This window comes from Artibeus jamaicensis, unplaced genomic scaffold (assembly GCF_021234435.1).
Source record: "Artibeus jamaicensis isolate MK-2021 breed Jamaican fruit bat unplaced genomic scaffold, CSHL_Jam_final contig_923, whole genome shotgun sequence".
Classification (NCBI taxonomy): domain Eukaryota; kingdom Metazoa; phylum Chordata; class Mammalia; order Chiroptera; family Phyllostomidae; genus Artibeus; species Artibeus jamaicensis.
Window position 1 is genome coordinate 1595571 of NW_026522014.1, and position 22115 is coordinate 1617685.

The window sequence follows — 22115 nt, forward strand, 5'->3', positions numbered from 1 at the left end:
TATTTTCAGATATTTATCACTTTTTTTATAAAGCTAATAATCTGTGATAATCTCTGATAGTGAGAGTACTGGTGTCTAGTCTGCCCTTGGTCCTCACAGTGACTTTCTGTAGGACCTTGAGTGAGTCTCTCAAGTAACTCAGCCTCTTGGAAATTATCCTTCCCAACCATCCAAAAGGAGACTATCACAATTATCTCAAAAGACCCTTTTAGCACTAATTTTCTGTTAATCCATGATAGCAGTAGAAGATATATCCGATTGCAGAATCTAGCCTTTAGGGTTATTTTAATTAATTTATTCCATGGTTAAGGCCAGGCTGGGTTGTTTTGTTTTTTTTTTTAATTATTAAGGGCTTATATCTATGGAGATTATCTTCTCTACTTGTTGAAATATTTTTCTTTTTTGTTTATTTGAGGACAGGCTGATAAAGTTGTCAGTTGACAATTCCATATGTGTATTTAATAATTTAAAGTTTCCTGTGGCTCATTATTTAGAACAAGAGAAAAATAAAATATTTACTTTAAAATGTCACTTTCTCCTTATAATAATTATGTTTCATAGTAAACTTAAGGTACACACACGACATAACATAAGAGCCTTGAAACAGAACCACTCTGAATTCTATTCCTCTGGGTTCTATTGCCCGCCACTGAAAAACTGTGATTCCATTGCTAGAGTCTTATTTATTCAAAAGTTATACAGGTTTAGAATAGTGGTGAAATTCTGTTGTTATATCCCACTCCCTTTGGAAACAAAAAACACCCATAATCACACAGTCCTCCTTCCCCCTTACAAAACTAGGCCAGTCAGAAACTGTCTTTCTGGAAAAGAAATAGAAGTCTGTAGCTTAGCTGAGCAGATTCCTGTCTATTCTGGCTTCTTCCAGTCGTCGTGCTTGGCTGTGCTCCTGCTCTTAATCCAAAATATCATGGCCGCTCCTCATGGTGGGCCAGTGGCAGGCCTTCTGCATCCTTTCAAACCATGTGGCCAAGACTGCTCCCAAGCCATATGGTCATGAGGTGCTTCTCCTTCTTAAGCCTCATGGTTAAGAACTCCCAAATGGCTGAGGGAGACAGAGCACGGCTGCCCCGTGCTTGGATTTAAATCCCAGGGAGGATCTTCTTCCATAACCCCATTTCTGACCCTTCCCACAAAGGGTTACACCTGCAAGTACTCTGGTCTCTTCTGCCTTTCTTGGCTGCCATTGTCAGTCTGGGCAGGCTTGGCCCTGTGACTTGGGAACTGCCTGCTTCCAAGCTGCTGGCACAGGTGCAGTAACCAGGGGACTTAGCATTACTAAAACACTTGCCAAGTTTTTTTAGATATGCAAAGAACTCTCCGTGGCCCTGCTCCACTTCCTTTTCCTCCCAAGCCTGGTTAGTAGGGGACTTCCCATTTTGGAGACTTCTAGCTTAACACCCTGTTACAGCCTCTCAATTACAGAGTTTTGGGAACTTCCAGGAGTATCTGTGGCTATATATGGGATATTGAATTGGAATTTCCAGCCCAGAAATTTCTCATACTACATTACTTTCTACCTAGTTGACTTCGTTATATGGTCATTTCAGCATTCTGTCGAGTTCACCATTTCCAAAACTGTACTCAGCCTTCTTTAGCCACTTACTCCTTCTCTTGACTGCCTTGTTTCTACTAATGATGCTATCGTACTACCATAGCCCTCGATACCTGGATTTACCTTGGACCGTGTTTTCATTTTGTTTTCTTTTAGAGGGGGGTTTGGGTTTTTGTTTTGTTTTGATTTTTGCATTGAACTCATGCCACCTGTTTGCAGAACAGCTCTCCTTTGTCCCTTGTTAGCCAGCCCTGCCTTTTTATTTCTGCTCACTTTTTCTAACACCAGGTGCTTACACTGAACCCTCACTTTGGTGTATTTTTCAGAACTTCCTTAAGTAGAAAAATCTGGAGTTTCACACGTATTAATCATTCAGAATTATTTATGAGATAAAAGTAATAATACAAATAGTAGTGGGCTGTAATGGTTTGAAAAATGGAAATGCCTATATGTTAAAGAGTCATTAAGGACAAACTATAAATAAAGCCCTCCAATTCTAATTCTTTCATATTTCAAAGAATTGTTTCAAGGATCAGCAAACTTTTTCTCTGTGAAAGCCCAGATAGCAAATATTTCAGGCTACTGCTCTACCCTGCCCTCATAGCTGAGAGAAGCCAAAGATAATGCATAAACAAATGAGTGCTGCAGTGTTGCAATAAAACTTTATTTGTGGACACTCCCACATGAATTTCATATAATTTTCACATATTATGAAATATTCTTTTGATTTTTTCAATCATTTAAACTGTAAAAACAGCTTTTAGTTCATTGTCTGTACAGAAACAAGCAGTAGGCTGGGTTTGGCCCACAGGCCTTAGTTTGCAGTCGATCCCTGAATTATGTAAAGAATAGAGAGAGGAAAGCAAAGGACTCTATGCTGTAGAAGCTTATTTTAAATATATGAAATAACATTATCAATATGTAGCCAGTTCTATATACCAAGAACTTACAAGGTGCCATGCAACAGATGCCCAGTGCACAAAAATGGAACTTTTAAAACATCCATCTTACAAGACTTTAATACAGTAAATAACACACTTTTTCCTTAGTTGTTGAGAGTTTTTGTTTTTCTACTTTGCAATAGAGATGGACTTTGGAAAGGAATGATGGGTTAGGTCTATTAGCATGGCCCATTTAAAATCCAGTGACTCTCCTCCTCTTGGCAGACTCCCTGGAGAAGCCTAGTCTTTGGCCTCATTTTACTTACATTAGTGCTTCACCTGTCATAGTGATTCAATAAATGGTTGATGTGACAGAGGTCGTTTTTTTGATAGGGCTTCACTCTTTGTGAAAAGCATTTTTTTAAATTAGTATTTTCTTAAGTATTTCTTTTGCATTCCTATTCTACCTATTTATTCATAGCTTTTTTTAGGTACTAAATTCTTTTTTTTAATAATTTTTATTCAATTTATTGGGTGGCATTGGTCAACAGGATCATACAGGTTTCAAGTGTACATTTCCATGATACTAGATCTGTATACCGCGTTGTGTCCACCACCCAAAGTCAATCTGTCTTCCATCACTAAATTAGCCACCCCCACCCCTGCCCCCAACCCCACCCCACCCTTTTCCCTCTGGCAACCGCCAAGTACAAAATAGATCCTAAACCAAATACTAGCAACTCGCATACAACAATACATTAAAAAATGATACATCACAATCAAATGGGGTTTGTTCCAGGGACACAAAGATGGTTTAACATAAACTGGTCAATGTAATACACCATATTAACAAAACAAAGAATAAAAATCATATGATCTTATAGGTAGATGCAGAAAAAAAGCATTTGGTAAGACACAACATGCATGTATGGTTAGAACACTCAATAAAATAGGAATAGAAGGGAGGTACTTGAACGTAATAAAGGCCATATATGACAAACCCTCAACCTCACACTCAATGGCAAAAAAAACCCCTGAAAGCTCTTCCCCTAAAATAAGGATGCCCGATCTCACCCCCTTTTTAAAAAATATCTTCACCTGAGGACATGCTTATTGGTTTTGTGAGATACTGGGGAAGGGAAGGAGGGAGGAAAAGAGAAATATCATGAGAGAGTAACACTAATTGGTTGTCTCTTATACATGCCCTGACTGGGAATCGAACCCTCAACCTTACATTTTATGGGATGATGCTCCAATCAACTGAGCCACACTGGCCAGGGCCACTCTTACCAGTCTTATGCAGCATAGTCCTGGAAGTCCTAGCCAGAGCAGTAAGGCAAGAGAAAGAAATAAAAGGCATCCAAATTAGGAAGGAAGAAGTAAAGGTGTCACTTTTTACAGATGACCTGATACCGTACATATTCACAGCTTTAACTGTAGTTGCTGGTCAGATCAAATAGAGGTTACTAGAAAACCAGAAATGCTAAGCCACACTTTCTCCTTTGCAGCCACAGCGCTTATTTGGCACTTGGGCAGCTATCAGAGCATTTCATACTTCATCGAAAAGCCATAAAAACCATTCACAGGTCTGACTGGAGAATTTTACCTAATTATATTGTGTTTTTAACACCTAGAGTTTTAAAGTTGAAAACAATACAGAATCTGTAGTTCCAGCTCAGCAATGAAGTTACTTTTCCTTTCTGGGCCTCAGCTTTCTAATATTTAATTCTGAAAGGTATAATCTCGTTATTGCCTTCAAAATACTATGATGCTGAGGGCCATATTAATCATTTAGGTAATAACTGTCATAGGCACTGAAAGGAAGGAAATAACCATTTCGTTTCACTTAACCTGGAAGATTTCATAGGGTAGGAGTAAGGTTTGAATGGTTATGATTTCAGTTTCAGTATTTGGAGGAAGCAACTCAAAATGGGACCCTCAGACCTGTAGGATCAGTAGCTGTGGGGAGCTTGTTACAAATAGAAATTGTTGAGCTCACCGGACTTCCAGATTCCAAGTGAGAATCTTCTACAGTCGTCTCCAGGAATGTTTTAAGCACATTCTTTTGGTTATTCTTTTGCATGTTACAGTTTGAAAAGCACTGTTGTAGGTCTCAAACATAATACAGATGGAAGTATTATTTTGCGGAAGAATGATAAGACAGATCATTTAAAATGAAGATAGAGTCCATAACAAGTAGAAAAAAACTAAATGTCAAGGTCAGGAATTTGAAATTTATTTATAGAAAATTGAGCCCATGGAAATTTTTGATTGGAAAAGTGCTATTATGAAAGAAAATACAGTAAGGTTAGCTTAGTGGTTGTAATGTAGAACAGATTTGAATGGAGTAGTTCTAAAGCAGTGTTTCTTACGGTCTTGCTACACAAAGAATGGTCCTCAGACTGGTGTTGGCATCAGTCATTCTGGAACTTTTGGAAATGCAGAATCTCATGCCTTACCCCAAATTAACTGAATCTTGATCAGTAATTTAACAGGATCCTAAGGTGATCCCACTTTTATGTGACATTGACATAAAAGTTTGAGAAGCCCTGGCTTGGAGCATAGTCTTTGGGGCACCTATAATGTAACACTTGTGAAAAGTATATATATCTAACCCCCACTCCAGATTTTCCAGATATGACTATCAGGCTACCTGGATGGTTCCTACACAGCTAGAAAACCTTTGTGCTGGAACAGTGGTTCTACCCATGGCTGCACAAAAAATCCAATAGTGAAGTGTAGGCTGTACCTCTCACACTACTAAAACTGGAATTTCTCGGGGTAGATCCCTGACACCAGTATTTTAGCTTCTCCAGATAATTCCAGTGTGCAGCCCAGGTTGAAGCCCAGTGTACTAGAGGAAGTGATAGGAGTGAGAAAAGTATTACACTAAAAAGCCTGGACTTGTGTGGTGGTACTGGAAATGGACAGAATAAGGCAGACCCAAGGAACATTGTACAGATCTCGTAACATTTGGAGATCTGGTCAGTTGATGCAAAAAAGCAAGGCAGAGAAAGGTTAATGCTGGAGACTTTAAAACATTAATATTATATTAACATTGGTGAGCCACCTTTAGATGATATAATTTCCTCTTTGACTTTAACACATTTTCTACAACAGCTTGCTATCATAATCTGTAATTAGAATAAAATAAGTTAACTTTGTTTTTAAGTAAAATGAACAAGGCTTTGAACCTGAGACTTTGAAGCCTGTGAACAGTTAACAGACAGTTTAAAAAGTGAGATGAGGTGAAGAAATTGCTTGGAGAGCAAGATGAATATATTGAGTTTTCATTATAAGGTTGGAGATAGAGGTAATAGATTATCTACTTGAGATGGCTTTCAGGCTACTGAAAATTAGGGCAGTTTGGAGTCAAGAATATAGATGTAGAACTGAGTGTTATTTGCATAGAGTTGATAACTAAAAAGCAAGATAAGGTATAGATGAGAAATGCAAGGAACAGGCTTTAGATTATAAATGAAATTGCATTGTTAAAGTCACAGCATCATTTTGGAGACTTCCTATATTTAAAAGGAGTGGTAGGAAGTGGCCTGTAAAGAAAACAAAAACAGAGACAAAGATAATGAAGTGTCAAGGATGCCAAGAGAATCTCAGAAGTGGGGTGGAGGGGCAGTCATGCCACATGCTGCAGAAAGGTAAAGGAGTTAGAAGACCGGGAAAAGCTTTTGGCTTTGAGAGAGATTAATGACTCTCAGCAGTATTGTTTTGGTCAAATGGTCAGGGTAGAGGTGAGATTGCTGGGAGTAATTAAGTCATTTGCTAAGGAAGTTCCCCTAATTCAGGGGAACTCTGAATCATTAGCCACTGGAAAATCAACGTGAAGATGGAGGGAGTAGTGGAGTATTCAACATCATACAGGAAACAGATATGATAAAAGTTGTAATATTGTAACTGGAACATCTTCTCTCAAGATTATATAAGCCTCATTTTACAGATGGTCCTGTGTAAACTGAGACTTGGAGAGGTTAACTGGCTTGTCCAGAGTTACCAACCATTTAGGCCATGGATCCAAGGGGTAAGGAGGGATTTGTCTTAAGTACTAGGGGCTGCCCTACCCCTCTTCCTCTGGGACTATGAATGTAAAGAAAGGAAGAATAGATGAACATATATTTTGAGATGGTGATAATTGGATGTTTCTTTTGAGATAGAATATTTTAGGTACCACCAAGTATGCAAAGGAGGCTAAAAAACACATTCAAACAAAGTATGCAGTCCTCCTTATTTGAGAGTGAGATAAATGATACTTAGAATGCTTTGGTTGAAACACTTAAAAGCTACCTCTTTAGAACCAGATGTAACTCCCTATTATGTATGTAAAAGCAAAACACCTGTCTTTATGCAGCAACAATTTAACAGATAATCTCCATTAATACATCATTCACTTACTGCCATCCCCCAAACTTATGCCCTAAAGGTCAGCAAGCTGAAATATTTTTAAAACTATTCTTCCAATGTCAAGCAGTCTTGCTGTTTAGCTAGCTTCTGTGCCAAAGGTAGCATGCTGATTATCCAAGACATGCTGCAAAGGCGGGCCCTCCATTCATCACTAATTATGAGTCTCCTAACAGGAGTCAGTATTATCAAACTCAAGGGATTCACTGCTTGGGTGCTCTATTAAAAAACGAATGCGGTTGTTGCACAGTAGTTTTTACTATTTGCAACAAGAAGACAGAGGATTCATACCTAAAGCTCTGTGGGAGGCTTAACCATCACTTATATGTAATATTTGGTCATTTACATGTTGATTGAGCAAGAATAGCATTTATTTTTTAATATATTTTATTAATTATGCTATTACAGTTGTCCCATTTCCCCCCTTCATTCCCCCCACCCTGCACAGCCCCTACCACCTACATTCCTCCCTCTTTAGTTCATGTCCATGTGTCATAAGTTCTTTAGCTTCTACACTTCCCATACTATTCTTGTCCTCCCCCATCTATTTTTTACCTACCATCTATGCTACTTATTCTCTGTACCTTTTCCCCCTCTCTCCTCCTCTCACTCCCCTGTTGCTAACCCTCCATGTAATCTCCATTTCTGTGGTTCTGTTCCTGTTCTAGTTGTTTGCTTAGTTTATTTTTGTTTTAGGTGTGGTTGTTAACTGAGTTTGCTGTCATTTTACTATACAGGTCTTTTATCTTCTTTTTCTTAGATAAGTCCCTTTAACATTTCATATAATAAGGGCTTGGTGATGATGAACTCCTTTAACTTGGACCTTATCTGGGAAGCACTTTATCTGCTCTTCCATTCTAAACGAAAGCTTTGCTGGATAGAGCAATCTTGGATGTAGGTCTTTGGGTTTCATGACTTGGAATACTTCTGTCCCGCCCCTTCTTGCCTGTAAGGTCTCCTTTGAGAAATCCGCTGATAGTCTGATGGGAAGTCCTGTGTAGGTGACTGTCCCCTTATCTCTTGCTGCTTCTAGGATTCTCTCCGTCATTTTAAGCTTGGCTAATGTAATTATGATGTGCCTTGGTGTGTTCCTTCTTGGGTCCAACTTCTCTGGGACTCTCTGAGCTTCCTGGATTTCCTGGAAGTCTATTGCCTTTGCCAGATTGGGGAAGTTCTCCTTTATTATTTGTTCAAATAAGTTTTCCACTTGTTGCTCTTCCTCTTCCCCTTCTGGTACCCCTATAATTCGGATGTTGGAACATTTAAAGATGTCTTGGAGGTTCCTAAGCCTCTCCTCATTTTTTGAATTCTTGTTTCTTCATCCTTTTCTGTTTGGTCATTTCTTTCTTCCTTCTGGTCGACTCCCTTGATTTGAGTCCCAGTTTTCTTTCCATCACTATTGGTTCCCTGTGTATTTTCCTTTATTTTGCTTAGCGTAGCCTTTGTTTGTTCATCTAATTGGTGACCAAATTCAACCAATTCTGTGAGCATCCAGATTACCAGTGCTATCTCTTCATTGCTTAGTTGTATTATTTCTGGAGCTTTGATCTGTTCTTCTGTTTGGGCCTTTTTTTAAAATCTGTTCTTCCATTTGGGACACACACACACACACACACACACACACACACACACACACACACACACACACACACGAGTCTTGACGCTCCTGTTACGTAGTGAGGGGGGTGGAGCCTTAGTTGTTCACCAGGGTGAGGCAACCCAGTTGCTGGGTTGTGACGCTGTATGTGGGGAGGGGTTCAAGAGGGAACAATGAGAAATCCGCTGACAGTCCGATGGGAACTCCTTTGTAGGTGACTGTCCCCTTATCTCTTGCTGCTTCTAGGATTCTCTCCTTCATTTTAATCTTGGCTAATGTAATTATGATGTGCCTTGGTGTGTTCCTTCTTGGGTCCAACTTCTTTGGGACTCTCTGAGTTTCCTGGATTTCCTGGAAGTCTATTGCCTTTGCCAGATTGGGGAAATTCTCCTTTATTATTTGTTCAAATAAGTTTTCCGCTTGTGTCTGTTCCTCTTCCCCTTCTGGCACCCCTATAATTCGGATGTTGGAACGTTTAAAGATGTCCTGGAGGTTCCTAAGCCTCTCCTCATTTTTTTGAATTCTTGTTTCTACATTTTTTTCTGTTTGGTCATTTTTGTCTTCCTTCTGGTCCACTCCTTTAATTCGAGTCCCAGTTTCCCTTCCATTACTATTGGTTTCCTGTGAAAGGACAGCAAACTCACAGATATTAAGAACCACACCTAAAACAAAAGCAAACTAAGAGGACAGCTAGATCAGGAGCAGAACCATAGAAATGAAGATCTCATTGGAGGGTTAGCAACAGGGGAGTGGGAGAAGGAGAAGTGGGGAGGAGGTACAGAAAATAAGTAGCATAGACAGTAGGTAGAAAATAGATAGGGGGGAGGATAAGAATAGTAGGGGAAATATAGAATCTAAAGAACTTGAGACACGTGGTCATAAACTAAAGGGGGGAATGGTGGGGAGGGGTGTGCAGGGTGGAGGGGAATGAAGGGGGAATAGAACAACTGTAATGGCATAATTAATAAAATATATTTTAAAAATAAATAAATAATTAAAATAAATAAAAAAATAAAGTAAGAGAGGGAACAATGGCACTTGCTCTGCTGTTTGTTGGATTTCAGTCCCCTCCACTGCTTCCCCCAAGCAAAGCGGGCCTTTCCGGTGCCGATTCCCGGGTAGGTGGGCTTATGTACATTCTAGGACCCTGCGGGTCTCTCCAATGAACTCTCCTGTGAGGCCAGGAGTCTCTCCCGGCACTTCAACCCCCCACAGGTGTTTTCCATTGGTGTTTTGAGGCTTTATTTCTTCTGCTGGAGCTCTGGGTTGTGCGGTCTGTCTCACTCTTCAGTTTCTCCTTGTTTATCTGCACACGAATATGGGACCACCAGTCAGCCAGCCTCTTTGTGCGCTGTGTCCCTCCACAATCCACCACCTTGCTGGGTCTGCCCACTGTCACCTGAGCCCGGGGTCTGCCAGCCACTGCCTGCGCAGCCAGGGTCCAAAAGTCACCGCTTTTTTTGCCAAGACCCCTCTCCGCTTGGCCGCCTGACTCCGCCCCTCCTACTGGTATGGATGACTGTGTCTATTTTAACCCCTTGGTTGTCGGACTTCCATGCAGTTAAATTTTCTGTCAGTTCTGGTGTTTTTTTGTTTCCAAATTTTTGTTGTCCTTATTTTGCTTGTTCGAGGAGGCACAGTTGTGTCTACCTATGCCTCCATCTTGGCTGGAAGTCTCAAGAATATCATTTATAACTTCCCGGACCCTTGTCCTTTCTAAAGATTTCCCCCTTGACATTTTTCACTCCTCGTTCTTTATGGAGTAGAAGCAAGGATCATACTTCTGTAACTGCTTCCTGCCAAGTATCAAAGTACATCTTTGAGTTAGAGAGTGAAGTTCTCTGGCTTCCTGACTTGGCAAAGTCTTAGGGTCCCCTAGGTTCTGGGATTCCTGAGAATAGGAGTGCATGACAGTCATCACTCACCTTCTTTTGAAGAACAGCTTGTGGTGAGATGAGTTCACAGGAGTACTATGGATCCAGTTTCTTGCTCTCACTGGGTAGTAAAGCAGGCCCCACTAAAGAATGATGTATCCAGGAAGTTATAGCTTGCGGTTTAAGAGAACAATGCATATGTTCATTACATCAAATGAGGACCTGTCCATATTGGGTCTGGTTGAACTTGCAGGTGTGCTGATTTTCAGGTTTTTAAATATACCCAGTTCCCTGGATCATGTGTTGGTGTGGATAAAATCAGGTTAGCCATACTTATTAAAGTTTTCAGTTACCTTTCCTAATTGGGTAATGTGTTTAACAACCCTGTTCTATAAATGGGTCTGGGCCTTTCTAAATTTAAGGAGCCCAAAAAGGGCCTACCATAGCTAAATTCTAAAGGATTAAATGCAAACATTCCTTTAGTCCTGATTCTGGTTAGGTGCTGCCCTAGTCCTGGTTAGGGCAGTTGGTAGTAAATTTAAGCCAGGTCTCATGGATTTCCTGGTATGGTTTGGTCAGGGTCTTTTTGAGTGTTTATAAATGCATCATTCTGTTTTTCCTGAGAACTGTGGTTTCCATGAAGAATGTGAGACACACCTAATTTGGACAACTCTTGCTACTTCATTTATTACAGCCACTGTAAAAGCCCATTGTCACACAGAAAGTTCTGGGGATCCAAACCTAGGTATTATTTCCTTAAGCAGTGCCTTTACGACTTAATTGCATCTTTCAGTTCGACACAGGAATGCTTCAACCCATCTACTAACACTAATAAGTATTTGAATCCTTCAGGAGCAGGGGTCATTTCTGTGAAGTGTCCCTGCCAGTCTTCTCCAAACAACATTCTGCAGACCTGGACTGCCTGGTACTGGAGATCTTGTATATGCATTATCCTTTGTGCATTGCACACAGCTAGCCATGACACTGTTAACGATTCTATTACTGAACTCAAGGGGTTTGCTGCTTGAGGTGCTGTATTTAAAAACGACATGGATGTTGCAAGGTTGTTTTGTTTACTTGCAGTAAGTAAAGGAGACGGGATTTATTTCTAAAGCTTCTTCTCAAAGGGAGGCTTAGCCATTGCTTTTATACACTATTTGGTCAATTACATGTGGATGTTCTCTTTACATTCGCCATTGTCATCCCGTTGTTTCTGTCAGTTCATCCTGTTTACTGTTGCTTCTGCAAAATGCTGTGCTATATTTTAACATTTAGCAAAAAATAACATTTAGAACTGCCCAGACCTCGATACCTTTGTTCTGTGTAACACCAGTGAGGTACGGTCTGTGGTTCCCTCTTTCCCACTGCAATCAACCTCATTTGGGAATCAGTCTCATTTGGGGACTCTCTGTGAAGACAGATTACCAATCAAGGCAGAAATCTCAGGAGTGACTTTTCACATCCCCTCTTCACACATCCATTTTTTTTTTCTTTTTTAAAGATGTTACTTATTTTTTAGAGAGAGGGGAAGAGAGGGAGGAAGAGAAGGAGAGAAACATCCGTGTGTGAGAGATAACACTGATCAGCCACCTCTTGCAGCCCCCAGCCCAGGCACACGCCCTGACTGTGATTCAGACCCGTGACCCTTTTGTTCTCAGGCTGGCACTCAATCCACTGAGCCACACCAGCCAGGCCCATTTTTTTTTAAACTTCAAAGAATGCAATCTTCACTCTGTTACATCTTTTTAAGAAGCTTCCCCTTACCTGGAACCTTCTTAAATATTCTGGAAGGGCATAATCTCTTAAATTTTGTTGTCTTTGCTTTCGTTAAAAACTGAGGCTTTAAGTTCAAGATAGTTTATCTTGTTTACTAATATTTAGGATCTCTTGTAATGTTTTTGTTTTTTAATTTAATTTATTTATCTTTAGAGGGGAAAGGAAGGAGAGAGGGAGAGAAGCATCAATGTATGGTTGCCTTTCATGTGTCCCCTGCTGGGAACTGGCCTGCAGGGAACCAGCCTGCAACCCAGGCATGTGCCCTGACTGGGAATCGAACCGCGATTGTCTGGTTCGCAGGCCCGCGCTCAATCCACTGAGCTACACCAGCCAGGGCCTCTTGTAATGTTTTTTGTAAAAGTAAGTCAAATTCTGGTTTTGAAAGCTATCCCAGTATGCATTTTAGAAATCACTTTCTATGATCTTGGGTAAAGAACCAGAATACATTCAGCCCTGTTAACTTTTGTAGCAGTCAGAAGTAAATAGTTTATTGTGTGTTTAGGTACTAGATAACCTTTGAAGCAGAAAGGCTACAAACTGTAAAAGACTGTGCAATAAGTACAGTAAGTCTGTAGACTTACTATAAGTCCCCAGTATTGAGTAGCATAAGTAATATAAACATCAAATTCTACAACCTCATAGATTCTACTTTAGTTTCATTGCTTCTTAAACTTTCATGTGCATAAGAATTTCCTCTAAATCAGAATCAGATTCTGATTTAGAGGCCTGGAGTGGGAGGGGCACTCTGGTGATGATGCTAAGATGTTGCATTCCTAACAAACTCCCAGGTGATGGCATCACTGGTCCTCAGATATCACTTTGACTAAAGAAGGTTCTGGATGGTAAATAGCAGCTGATAGGACTTGTCCTCAGGCTCTAGAAGGTGGCTCTGACAGGGAATGCTCAGAGCCAGGCTTAGCAAATATCCTGTGAAAGGTAAATATTTTAAACGTTGTGGCCACAAGTTTGTTTAATAATCTTCTTGATCTGTTTGCTTGTTTTTACAGCTTAAAAAAGAAACAACTTTAAACCATCTTAGCATCTTACTCTTAGCCTAGGGCAAGAAGTTAGTGTCTTTTTTCCTCTTGAGTTTGTCATGCGCTTCCAGGTTTGGTATTGATGTAAGTACCTTAAACTTGTTTGCTCTCTTAGGATGACTGCAGAGGAACCATAAGTATTCCAGTTCCAAAAACTGTGAAGGAACTTTACAGGAAGATCTGTGTGTTTGTTGCAGGGAGGAGAGATAAAATTTCTTGGAAGAAAATGAAAAGAAACTACCTTTATGATTAACTCCCATACAAAATTAAAACCTCTAAAAACTATTATATATAGACTATAAGAAAGAACCTGGGCAGAACTTTATGGTGGACCCCAGGTTCCACGTGACATCTTCAGTTTAGGTGATCAACTTATCCCAGCAATTTTGAACCAGTGTACTGGCAAGAATTTTTATTTATTTTTTTTTTTTAAGATTTTATTTATTTATCTTTAGAGGGGAAGGGAAGGAGAGAGGGAGAGAAACATCAGTGTATGGTTGCCTTTGGTGCATCCCCTGCTGGAAACTGGCCTGCAGGGAACCGGTCTGCAACCCAGGCATGTGCCGTGACTGGGAATTGAACCGCAATTGTCTGGTTCACAAGCCCATGCTCAAGCCACTGAGCTACACCAGCCAGGGCCGACTTGCAAGAATTTTTAAAACATGCCGGGCCTGACTGTTCAGTTAGAGACACCGACCTCTTTTCCTTTAGATCGTCAAATAAGACAATGACAGCAGCCAACATGACAATAGCCATCCAGTGTGAATGAATCAAAATTATACCTACCTACTTTGTTGGGTTTGTTTTGGGTTTTTTGTTTGTTTATTTGTTTTTGGTCAGATCAGCAAAAGATTTATTTATTTTTTTTTATGTGCTGTGAATTTTAGTATTTAGTTTATGTGGACTTTGAAATGAAAATCACTGACCTATTCTCTATGTTGGTAATTATAATTCAGTTATGGTTAAGAACTTGGTCAGACTTGGACCTGGATCCCAGTTCTAGCACTTACTAGTTGGGTAACTTTGGTCAAGTTACTTAACTTTTCTCAGACCTCATTGTATTTCTGTCACATGGAGTTGTTAATGTTAAAGAAGAATGTGTATTAGAGTGCCTAGCATAGTGGTGGCATTTAGAAAACACTCAATATTATGTTAGTACAACATTACACTAGTTTGGGGATGACTACCCAGAGATTATACATTTATATAATTTAGGAAGTACACCCTGATAAATGTTGTACTCATCTGACACTATATGTAGTTATTACAGTATCATTCCATATGTTGTACTTTATACCCTCGGGACTGTTCTGTAACTACCAAGTACTTCTTATTTTACCTCAACCTCCTAAACATCTGGGAACCTTCAGAATGTTTTGTATATCTATGTGTCTGTTTCTGGTTTGCTTGTTAGTTTATTTTGTTTTTTAGATTCCATATATAAGTGAAATCATTTAGCATTTGTCTTTCTCTGACTTACTTCACTCAGCACAGTACTCTGAGTCTATTCATGTTGTTGCAGATGTCAAGATTTCATTCTTTTTTATGTCTGGGTCATATTCCACTATATATATATATATATATATATATATATATATATATATCACTTCTTCTTTATTAATTTATCTATTGATGGACATTTAGGTTGCTTTCGTATCCTGGCTATTGTAAATAATGCTGCAATGAACATATGGATGTATATGTCTTTTCAATGAGGGTTTTAGGTTTCTTCAGATACCCAGAAGTGAAATCACTGGGTCCTTTTTTGTCTCTTGATATAGTCTTTGTTTTAAAGTCTGTTTTGTCTGGTATAAGTATTATTACCACAGCCTTTTGTTTATTTCCATTTCCAGGAAATATCTTTTTCCATCCATTTACTTTCAGTCTGTGTGTGTCTTTTGATCTGAAATAAGTCTCTTATACACGGCAGTGTAAAGGTTTGTGTTGTTATCCATTCAGCAACAGTATGTCTTTTGATTGGAGCATTTAATCCATTTGCATTTAAAGTAGTTGTTGGTAGCCCTGACTGGTGTGGCTCAGTGGGTTGGGCATCTTCCCCCAAACAGAACGATTGCTGGTTCAGTTCCTAGTAAGGGCACATGCCTCAGTTGTGGACCAAGTCCCCAGTTGGGGGCGTGCACAGGGCAATTGATAGATGTTTCTCTCACACATCGATGTTTCTTCCCCACCCCTTGTTCTCCCTCCCTTCCCCTCTCTCAAAATAAATAAATAAAATCTTTTTTAAAAAGTTGTTGGTAGATGTGAGCGGGGAACCAGAAAAGGGAGTTGTCTTCTGGAGGGCAGACCCCTTGTAATACAGGTTTCTCTCACTAGGTAAGTGCTCTAGGAACCCGTCTGTATCAGTGTACTAGCTGGCATTGTTGTGAGAGGCTGTGTTCTGCTTCAGTGAATTTTTTTTTGAAGACTCAACATGTTTGCCCATTTCATAATGGCTGATTTACAAGCACACCTGCCCACACCATGCTCAGTGTTCAATAATTTTTGACCAAAAATGATGTGACCCCCCCATGCCCCACCCTCCCAGTTTACCTGATGTCACCCTAAGTGAGTTCTTTTGTTTCCCCGGGTGAACAAAGTTGTCAGAGGGCAACATTTTTTCCAATATAAAAGAGATGAAACAAAAATAAGCAGAAGTACTAAAAGCCATCAAAATCGACAAGTTCAAAAACTGTTTTGAGCAGTAGAAAACATGGAGAGTAATTTGAAGGTAACTGATATTTAAACATAAAAGAATAAATACACTATTTTTTATAAATATATTTTGGGTTTGGGGGGGCTGCCCCTTTCATGTATTTATTGTCATTTTATTTATAATTTTTATCTTTTATTCCCTTCTTTGTAAAGAAAACCCTTTAATAGTTCTGATAGTACTGGTTTGGTGATGAACTCTTTTTGCTTGTTTCTTATCTGGGAAAGTTTTTATCTGTTCTTAATTCTAAATGATAATGCAGGTGGTAGGTCGTTGCTTTTCATCAGTTTGAATTTTTCTTGCCAATCCCTTCTGGTTTGAAAGGTTTCTATTGAGAATCAGCTGGCAGTCTTCGGGGAATCAGATTACTGCTTTTCTCTTGCTGTTTTTATGATTCTCTCTTTGTCTTTAACCATTGGCATTTTAACCATGATATGTCTTGGTGTGGGCCTCTTTGAGTTCATCTTGTTTGGGACTCTGTGCTTCCTGGAAACATGGTGAGGGAAACATGTCTATTTCCCTCACCATGTTAGGGAAGTTTTTTGTCATTATTTTCTCAAATATGGTTTCAATTTCTTGTTCTCACTCTTCTCCTACTAGCACCCTTATGGTGCAAATATTGATACACTTAAAGTTGTCCCAGAGGCTCCTTATGTTACCCTCATTTTTTAAAATTTGTTTTTCTTTTTGCTGTTCTAATTGAGTGTTTTCTATTTCCTTATCTTCCGAATCACTGATTTGATTGTCTACTCTGCTGTTTATCTCCATAATGTAATTTTCATTTCAGTCATTATATTCCTCAGTGGTGACTGGTTCTTTTTGTTGTTTCCTTTCTCTTTGTTGAAGTTCTCATTGGTTTCTCTGCTCTTCCTCTAAGTTCATTGAGCCTCCTGACAACCAGTGTTCTGAACTCTGAATCTGGTAGATTGCTTGTCTCTAGTTTATTTAGTTCTTTTTTCTGGAGTTTTGTTCTGTTCTTTCATTTGGGACATTTTTTTTTTCTTCTCATTTTGGCTGCATCCCTGTGTTTGTTTCTGTGTACTAAGTAGAGCTGCTCTATTTCCTACTCTTTGTAGAGTAGCCTTTTGTAGCAGGTGCCCTGTAGGGCCCAGTGGCACAGCCTCCCCACTTACCGAACCTCCACGTGTGCCCCCTGTGGGGACAATGTGCGCTCTCCTCTTGTAGTTGAGCCTTGATTGCTGTTGTCACATCGGCAGGAGGGACTTACCCCCAGGCAGTTCAGCAGTGAGTACTAGCCTGGACCACCCTTGGAGGATGTACAGGGGACAACCCATGGCAGGGAACTCACTTCAACTGGGCTCAGGTACCCACCAAGCCCATTCCTTGAGTGTGTTGCTTGTGGACACGGTAGGGTTGCTTCAGAGTAGTCTGAAGGTTCGCTGGCTTTTGGGCCTCCTGGGAGGTGTATGCCATGGCCATCTGCCACCTGTGTCCTGCCCAGAGCCACCCAGTGTGAGCTACACAGTGATCTGCAGATGGCTGCACTTGTGCTGGGCTTGGAGGTGCCCAGGAGAGGCCAAACTGTGAACCAAGGCTTGCTACTGCTAATGCCGGGCATGGCGCCACTTGGTGAGTGGTATGGGGCACGCTGAGGCCTGATGCTGCTTGGTTGAGAGGTTTTAGGAAAGTTAGCAGCATGAGCCAAGACAGGTTGTTTGTGTGGAAAAGCCACTGGAAATAGCAGTTGGCCCAAAAGTTGGGTATGGTGGGGTATCAGGAATTACCAGGGTAGGGAGAACCATGTTAGCAGGTTGATGGAGGCTCAGATATAGTCTAGTCCTCACCTGTGGCTCTGTGGGCGGGTAGGGGGGTGCTTATCAAAGGAACAGTGGCCTCTGCCAGAACAGCGCTTCTGTCTGGGAGAAAGCTGCTTCTCTGGCCCTTGACCTGATGCCAGACAGTTCAGTTCCTCCTCGTATGTCCCTGGTGCCTTTTTTTTTTTAAGATTTTATTATTTATCTTTAGAGGGAAAGGGAAGGAGAGAGGGAGAGAAATATCAATGTGTGGTTGCCTCTCGTGTGTCCCCTGCTGGGAACTGACCTGCAACCCAGTCATGTGCCCTGACTGGGAATCGAACCGCGATCGTCTGGTTCACAGGCCGGCATTCAGTCCACTGAGCTACACCAGCCAGTGTCCCTGGTGCCTTTTGAGCTACTGCCCCAGCCCTGGAGCTTAGAGCAAGTAAAAGTCCATGTGTGGGCCTTTTAAGAGGAACACCTGGGACTCCAGAAGCCCTTCATCTCCCTCAGCCTCAATCCCTGCTGGTTTTTACAGCCAGAAGTTAGGCGGACTTCTTTTCCCAGCACTAAAACTCTAGGCTGCAGGTGGGGATGGGGACAGGTGTGGGGCTAGGACCCCTTGCTCCTCAGGAGGGACTTCCACAGCCAAGACAACACAACCGTCTAGATTTTTACCTGCCACACCTGGGCATGAGACCGGCCCATTCTACATCTCCACCCCACTACCAGTTTGGATGCGGCAGTTTTTTTATATCCTTAGTTGTAGGACTTGTGTTCAGCTAGATTTTAAGCTGTTTTCGGTAATGGTTGTTCAGTTGTAATTTTGACGTGATTGTGGGAGGATGTGAGTAGTGCATTTACCTACTCCAGCATCTTGACAAGAGGCCCCCATCACTTATTTTGAGGAATACTGAAAAAAGTTTTGCTTCAGTGACTTGCTTATTCTAATTTCATTTCAGTGTTTGAATAATGAATAATACAAATGAAATTTTTTGTCCACTGTGTCAGGTCAATCCAGGTATTAGTAGTTAAAGTATCCTTCTTATTTAAGAATGATTTCCAGAAATTTATAGAAGTGAAAGCATTGAATAAAAATACGTTTTTATTAAGTAAAACTTTATTTTTGGATTAGACAGAATGCTTAAGAATTTCTTTTTAAAGGTTAAGAAATTGGTGTTGTTGCTGTTGTTGTTTTTAACTAAAGGAAGCCATCTTAATACAGGTAATCAAGAAATGCTAATCTTAAAATGAGAAGCAACTAGTTTCTAAATAACTTATCATTTCAGGTACATAATACTGCATTTTTGTTGTGTTTGCCTTATTATATTTTTAATAGTTTTAAATTTGTAATAAAATAACTATTGAAATCTGTGGTTGCAAGTTTTTGAAAACATCTCTTTTAGCTGTTGGTGAAGCATGGAGGAGACTTGTTTGCTGAGAATGAGAATAAAGATACGCCTTGTGATTGTGCTGAAAAGCAACACCACAAAGATTTGGCCCTTAACCTGGAATCTCAGATGGTATTCTCACGAGATCCTGAAGCTGAAGAAATAGAAGCTGAATATGCTGCATTAGACAAACGAGAGGTAAGATTTTTTTAATTAAAAAATTATATGGGTTTTATATTAATTTTTTGTCTTCTTTATAGTCCAGTTTGTGTTGTCGTCTTTGCAACATGCTAAAAATCCTGTCACCTGCATAGCCATAAATATAAAAATACACATCTAGAAACCCTGGAAGTGGAGTCTTTCCTCTAACATGTGTACATCTACTTACATATAAATAGAGATGCTGATGTGTGATGTGAATCCTGGCCTGTTCTACCAGTCCAAAGCTCTGGTCCTCCTGCTCCTCAGTCTCTCCTTGTCTTCTGGACTGCTCTTATCAGCAGACAAGCTTGGTAACTCCTATCGTGAAAAGCAAAAACAGCTGAACAGCCTTTCCATTGACCATTCTTCCCAAGCCCTGTCCCTGTCCCCCTTCAGTTGTAGCCCACATTTCTGATCCTCGTATGAGGAGAACAGACTTGAGAGTTTTCTATGCAGACCGAGTTCCTCACCTTCCATTCACTCTTCAGCCCATTGCATTATGACTTTCTTCCCCTCTGTGATGGAATTGTACTGGTCATGGACACTAACACTCATGTAAGCCTTCCTTGTCCGAGTAAACATTATTTCTATTCATTGAATTGTTCAGGCATAAACGAGGTGTGCATTCTTGATTTCCTCACTTCTTACATCCAGATAATCTGGGAATCCTATTGGTTTTCCTTCAGAAATTATAGCAAATCAATTTACTTCTCCCAGTCTTCACTCCTACCTCCCTTGGCCCTTCTCATCTGAGCTGATGTAATAGTTTTTTCTTACTGGTCTCCTTCCTTCTGTTCTGGTTTCCTTAGGATGCATCTTGTACACAGGAGCCAAAGTGACAATTTTAAACTTAAACTAGGTTGTATCACTTAAATCACTCGGTAAACTTTTCATTGTACTTAAAATACAAACTATTTGCTCAGATATAATGCTTTATATGGTCTGGCTACTAATACCTACCTCTTCAACATTATCTCAGACTTTTTGTCTAAGCACGCTTTGCTCTATTATTATACCTACATCAAGACTTTTGTATTTTGTCCCCTGTGTCTCTTGGCTAGCTCAATATCACTTCATCGGACAGGCAGTCTGTAGTCATTTTTTTCTAAAATAGGTCTCTCTCCTTCCATTTTTCTTTACCATAATATCCTGTTCATCCTTCTTAGCACTTACTATGCGCTATAATTATTTGTTTTGTGTATTTGTTTACTTATTTATTGCTTTTCTCTCCTGTTAGATTGTCAATTCCACAAGGGCCAGAGCCATAACTGCCTTATTCTACAGAGTATTTTCAGTGTCTTAATGCACTGATACACAATGGGCACCAATAGAAACTTCTTTTTTTTTTTTTAGTTGATTTTAGAGAGAGGGAGAGAGAGAGAGGCCAGTTTGTTGTTCCACTTACTTACGCATTCATCGGTTGGTTCCTGTGTGTGCCCCGACCCAGGATTTAACATGCAACGCGGGTGTGTCTGGATGGCACTGCAACAAACTGAGCTACCTACCTGGCCAAGGCTAGATATTCTTAAATAAAGAAATTAGAAGGCACAATAAATTTTTCCCCAAGTGATTCTGATTTGATGTTCAGTGCTAACTTGATTCTAAAAGAAATTATATAACTATTGCTTGTGTTTAATCGTATTATTTATTTTTTCTTTCCCATGAATTCACAGCAGTTTTTGAGTTGCTATACTCTCCAGAATGGGGAAAAGAACTGAGTTTCTTGGGGTTAAAAGATTCACATTTCTTTACCTTTTGTGCTTTCTCAGTTAGGTTGTTTTATAGGAATGATTATTCAGAATAAATACACAGAGAGAGCTGATGTTTTAAGCACTTTTGTGTGGTTGTTGAATTCACTTAGTAACATACCTTCAAATGATATTTAGAACCCCTCCTTCTCTTTTTTTTCTTACTGATTAGAGAGAGAGAAACATCAGTTTGTTGTTGCACTGACTTATGCATTCATTGGTTGCTTCTTGTAGGTGCCCTGACCTGGATCAGACCTGCAACATTGGCTTCGCAGGACAGTGTGCTAACTGAACTACCCAGACAGGGCATAACCACTTCTTTTTTTTTAAATGCAGAAGATAAACCAGAAAATAATGGAATAATCTGTCAGGGTCAAAGTGAGCTGAACCTGATTCTTAAGACATCTACTGTTGGGACTAGTAGAGGACCAGCTGTGTAGGAGTGCAGCACGATTACATTTGGGTAAATGAAGGGGAAACAGCATTGTGCTGCTATTAAAGTCATCTAAAGACTCCCCATCTCCCTCCCAATCTAGAACTCAGGAAAGCTCAAGGCTTTTTTTCTGGTAGGAAACCCATATGCTGGACTTTGCTTAGCCGACTACTCCAGGTGGTATAAGGTTTAACTTTGTGCGAGCAGCTGGCTGCCTTCCTCTTAGGCCAAAGTACAGACCTGGAAAGCCTAGGTTTTGATCCCCAGATGAGAAGAGCTGAGTAAGAAGCAGGGAAACTGAGAAGGAAAGGGTCTGCGAATCCTAAAGACTTCAGCTATTTTTCGCCCCCTCTCCCAGGCTAAGCTGATGGATCAGTTAAAGAGAGATTGGTATTAAAAGGAATTGGAAACATCCTCTCCTTTCCCTGAGTGCCTTTTAAATTTTTTACAATTACTGATATATTTGGCTGAATAAGTACTCATTTTGATTTTTTCCCACTTTTTAACAATGAACATGTATTACCTATATAATCAAGGGGAAACCTGTTTTCACTGAGAAAAAATAAAAACAAATACTTCTCTCATAGCTCCTTTGTCATAGTCTTTCCTGAAACAATTTTTGAAGATAATATCACTTTATACATGGTATCAAAGTGGTACAGCTTGTATGTTAGGCTGCTTCACATTTCTTTAGTGTTATTTGGTAGCAGTAGTATGCACTGAT

The 22115-nt window shown here is 40.1% G+C and overlaps 1 protein-coding gene across 4 annotated transcripts in view; it reads left to right on the forward strand.

The window, feature by feature from the left end:
* ANKIB1 (ankyrin repeat and IBR domain containing 1) overlaps window positions 1–22115 on the forward strand; it is a 141535-nt gene that overhangs the window by 62223 nt on the left and 57197 nt on the right. For all 4 annotated transcript variants that reach the window (XM_037136493.2, XM_037136494.2, XM_037136491.2 and 1 more), the window contains one exon: window positions 19025–19207. In XM_037136493.2, coding sequence (XP_036992388.2) covers window positions 19025–19207 — 183 coding nt within the window. The remainder of the gene's footprint in view (window positions 1–19024; window positions 19208–22115) is intronic.